This window comes from Gavialis gangeticus, unplaced genomic scaffold (assembly GCF_001723915.1).
Source record: "Gavialis gangeticus isolate Ggan-Ray unplaced genomic scaffold, GavGan_comp1, whole genome shotgun sequence".
Classification (NCBI taxonomy): domain Eukaryota; kingdom Metazoa; phylum Chordata; order Crocodylia; family Gavialidae; genus Gavialis; species Gavialis gangeticus.
Window position 1 is genome coordinate 118,424,730 of NW_017729024.1, and position 4,150 is coordinate 118,428,879.

Below are 4,150 nucleotides of genomic sequence, written 5' to 3' on the forward strand. Positions count from 1 at the left end.
AATTTGGCCACCGAATCAGGCCAAATTTCCGCTGAATCGAATCAGGGACCAAAGCTTGGCTACCTTGTTCACGGCATGGGGACACGCCCTCAGACCAACCACCCACCCATGACTCTGGAAGAATAGTTACAAAAGCAGTTCCAGAAGTCCTGAAGCTCCTGATTGCCTGATAAGGAGTCATTAACAAGCTTTTCTGGTGACCAGTGAAAGAGAAAAATTGAATTTTGCCTAGTAAGAATGCCTGGCCTGCTAAAATGAAAACACATTACCGAGTTAGAAATTGATTCAGTTCATATTTTAATAGCTATTCACTAAGCAACATTGGACTACACATTTATAAATGGGACTGTACTTTTGTAATGACCAGTTGTAAATCTGTCTCTTCTTGTTCTCCCCCAGTTTAGTTAATATGCACACCACACAGTCCTGTCCCTCTCATCTCCTTTACTTTCCAGCAGACACAAAGAAACTCATAATTGTTTACATTTTTACTCTTAAAATTTGCTAATATTACCTCTTGTTTTGGGGATCCTGAAGTGATTTAAAACTGTAAGAAAAAGGCCATACAGTAATAATATTGTGTTTTACAGAAGAGAAGACCCTTGCATCTTCTTCAAAGCTTCTGAAGTAGCAAAATCAGGATTTTTAAAATTTCCTTAAAGGAAGATGGATACAGGATAACTATCCTGGTGGCCACTTGCCTTACAGAGTCCAGTTTCTATATTTTGGATAAAGCCTAAGCATCACACATCACAACCAAAAAAAGAAATCTGTTTTTTGAGAACTGCAGCAAGACTTCTTCCAAAGAATTTATTCATAAGAACACAGAACCATAATATCACAACTAGCCACAACAACCATAACTGCATGGAGTGAGGGAATCAGGTTCTCAAATACAGATGGTAGGATAATTTCTCTTTTCATCTGATTTCAGCTAGAGCTGTCCGTAGGGGTATGCGGGGCCTGGGGCATATCAACCTGGGTGGGCCCCGGGGGGCAGAGGGGAATGGCGAGCGGCAGTGCTTGGCAGCAGCAGAGTGTGGTGGCTAAACTGCACTGACCGCGGGGTCCCCCAAAGCACAGGGCCTGGGGCGGTCACCCCGATTCATCCCCCACTAGGGACAGCCCTGGATTCAGCTGAAAAGATTGGGCGATACTTAAGCATTATGACAGAATAAGGTAAATGTCAGACTTAGGCATGGCCACATCCCAAGGGTGCTGTTTATTGCCATTTTTAGGTGGGTCCCTATCTAAACTCAGAAAACTCATGCTTAGTTTGCACCATCTACATCATAGAGCCCTACTGAAAATGCAAAAAGCAAATAATATGTCTTTTTATTTATTTTGTGTTTGTAGTTATTAATTTGATGTACGTGCAAATATTTTCTAAGCACAATTTAGACAGACAGTTTGGAAAATCTGGTCTTTAATTTTGAGTGCCTAAATCTCCCTGTATTTGGTTGACAAGTACCATTCACGACTAGTAGGAAGCTCTACAACCCAAGCATCTTGTCCATTAAATTAATGCAAGTGTTTTGTGAAATTAATATCAGACAAATGTGCTACATTAAGTCAGAAGTACATGTGAACTAATGAAGTCTGTTACATACTACTTGTGTTTCTTAACTGGATGAGGAAATGATTTCTTAGCAAACACTGCTGCTACAAAATGTAAAAGCAGTTTGTTGAGGAAGCCCAGGAGGAAGGAGGCTGGCTAAAATTAAATTCCAGCTGTGCTAAAAGTAAATATAAAACTAAATGGTCATTTCCTAATTGGAGAGTAATTTCCATTAAAAATTCAGTATTTACCCACACCATACAAAGGTGAAAGAGTTCCTATAACCATTTCATGTCATGAAAGAAGAACTGCAGTATTTCAGTTGCAACAATCATCACTGGAATGTGCTGGCTTTTAAGAGTGAATATTACATTTTTCATCAGGTAAAATGAAAAATATAATCAGAGGTTATGAAATGGTTGCTACACAGGATACATGGATAATATAGGCACATTATGAATCTTACTTTTCAGGTTAGTACTAGCTAATCAAGTTGTTGAGGTCCATTTTGACCCCCTGAGGGAAACTGTGGTAGGTTTGGGTGATACAGTAGTCTAGAAAAAATTTAAGAGGCAAGCATTTCTGTGTGTGATATCTTTTATTGGATTAACTGTATTGTTTGTAGGGACACAGACAAGCTTCCAGGTACCACCATACCTTTCCTCAGATGGGTACAGTGGTATCTGATAGCTTGTCCATGTCCCTTCTGACTATTCAGAAGGTCCAGTAAAAGATATCGCCCACAAAAGTCCTCATCTCTCCTATGGTCTTAAACAAAAATATTGTTTTTACACTTTATCATCTACCATTTATTTATTTCCAACAATATTTAGCCATTAGTTTGATGTTTTTTATTTGTTTGTTTTTAATCATACAACAGGTATATATGGCTTTGGAAGTAAAATCTTTGATAATCATCCATTAACCTTTAAAGGTAATTCATGGCTGTAAATTCCTATATGTTTCATAAGAACAATTTCACACCTGATAATAAATGTCATTTTACTTTTCCCTTCCTTTTCTCCCCATTCATATAATCAGACTAAAATATTAAGATGAAATGTCATTTTTTTGTTTGTTTTTTTAATCAAATGTGAATTCTTTTTTTTTTTTCTTTAATTATTTCCAAGGATATTACACATACAGTATTCTACTTGCTAACAAGTTCCTTAAGTATGCAAAACACTTTCAAATTTATCTCTCTCAAAATGAAATGAAATTTAAAATTTTAAGCTAATCATATTGCTAAATGAATTAAGTCTTTCCTCAGCAATAAGCAGTATATTCAACAGAACCCAGCCCTACAGGCTGCATTCCACATATAATAACTTGTGTGCTTGCTTTGGTAGCCTGCAGTGAGTAGGATAACTATATAAATTGAGCAACTTACAGCTGTCCAGGCTCCTTTTTTGCATCGAGAGCACAGCCATCCATCGTGGATTTCATGAGAAGGAACGCCGTAACAACCTATAATAAGAAAGTTGGATTGATTAATACAGAGGGGGACAACCATTTTGGCAGGTGGGTCACAAATTAGCTCCACACCCTCCCTGAGTGCCACTCTGACCCCCTTTTTCTGCCCAATCTGCTACTCTGCTTTCTGCCCAGTCTGCCACGGTGCTCTGTGATCTGTCATGTGCCACACACAGAGCCTGCACATACTACTTGTGGCATAAGTGCCACAGATTGGCCACCCTAAGGTTAATATACTCTTCTCTTCTTGATGTCTAGAGCTCTATACTAGTGGTCTCCAAACTTTTTTGATCGCACACCCCTATCAGTAAAAAATTTGAGCACACACCCCCAATATATGTATATTTATATAAATATAAATAGAAGTTCTAATATTTTCTTCCCGCACCCCAGTGAATCATCTTGTGCACCCCTCTATACGATTCAGCTATATTATACATATACTAGATGCCCTGTGACAAAACACTAAACAACATACCCCTTCTGAGGTCAAGCTTAATCCTACTCCACGACCACTTTATGAAGTGCACAAATAGCAATTACATGTGGCTCTGATCCCTGAAAACCAGTAACTTTATTATTCTTCCAATGTAGTATATGTCATAAATTTTTCCCTATGGTAAAAACTAGGGGTGCACCAATAGAGCTTTTGGGGGCCTACACCAAAAGCTGATTTTTAAGGAGGCACACCAACCAATACTGATCCCATTTCCAATATGTAGCCCGGCAGCTTGAAGAGCTGTGTGCAGCTGGTAAATCTGTTGTGTTGGAAGGGGAGGCAAAAGGGAAGGAGTGTGGTGGGGGGGCAGATCAAGGCCCTCGCGGTGAGGCAGAAGTGGGACTGGGGACAGGCACTTCCCCACCGGGGCAGGGCAGGGCATGGGATGGAGTCATGGCTCAACCAGGGGCGCAAAGACCGGCAGGCAGCCCCCACCGCTGCATGCATCCTGGGAGGGCACAGGGGGGTGGGGGGGATACCCCAGGATCTGCACAGGGTGTGGGCAAGCTGGGCTACTGCTGCAAGCTCGGACCAGGGCTGTGCCAGGCTTCTCCTGGCATGTGGTGGGGGAGTGGGGGGAGATGGGCCACAGCTGTGCTCAGGGCAGGAGGCGGTGGTGC

General features: G+C 41.0%; 1 protein-coding gene across 2 annotated transcripts in view; it reads right to left on the bottom strand.

The window, feature by feature from the left end:
• Positions 1–4,150, bottom strand: part of KDM4C (lysine demethylase 4C) — a 532,790-nt gene that overhangs the window by 202,315 nt on the left and 326,325 nt on the right. For both annotated transcript variants that reach the window (XM_019517600.1, XM_019517601.1), the window contains exon 15: positions 2,949–3,025. In XM_019517600.1, coding sequence (XP_019373145.1) covers positions 2,949–3,025 — 77 coding nt within the window. The remainder of the gene's footprint in view (positions 1–2,948; positions 3,026–4,150) is intronic.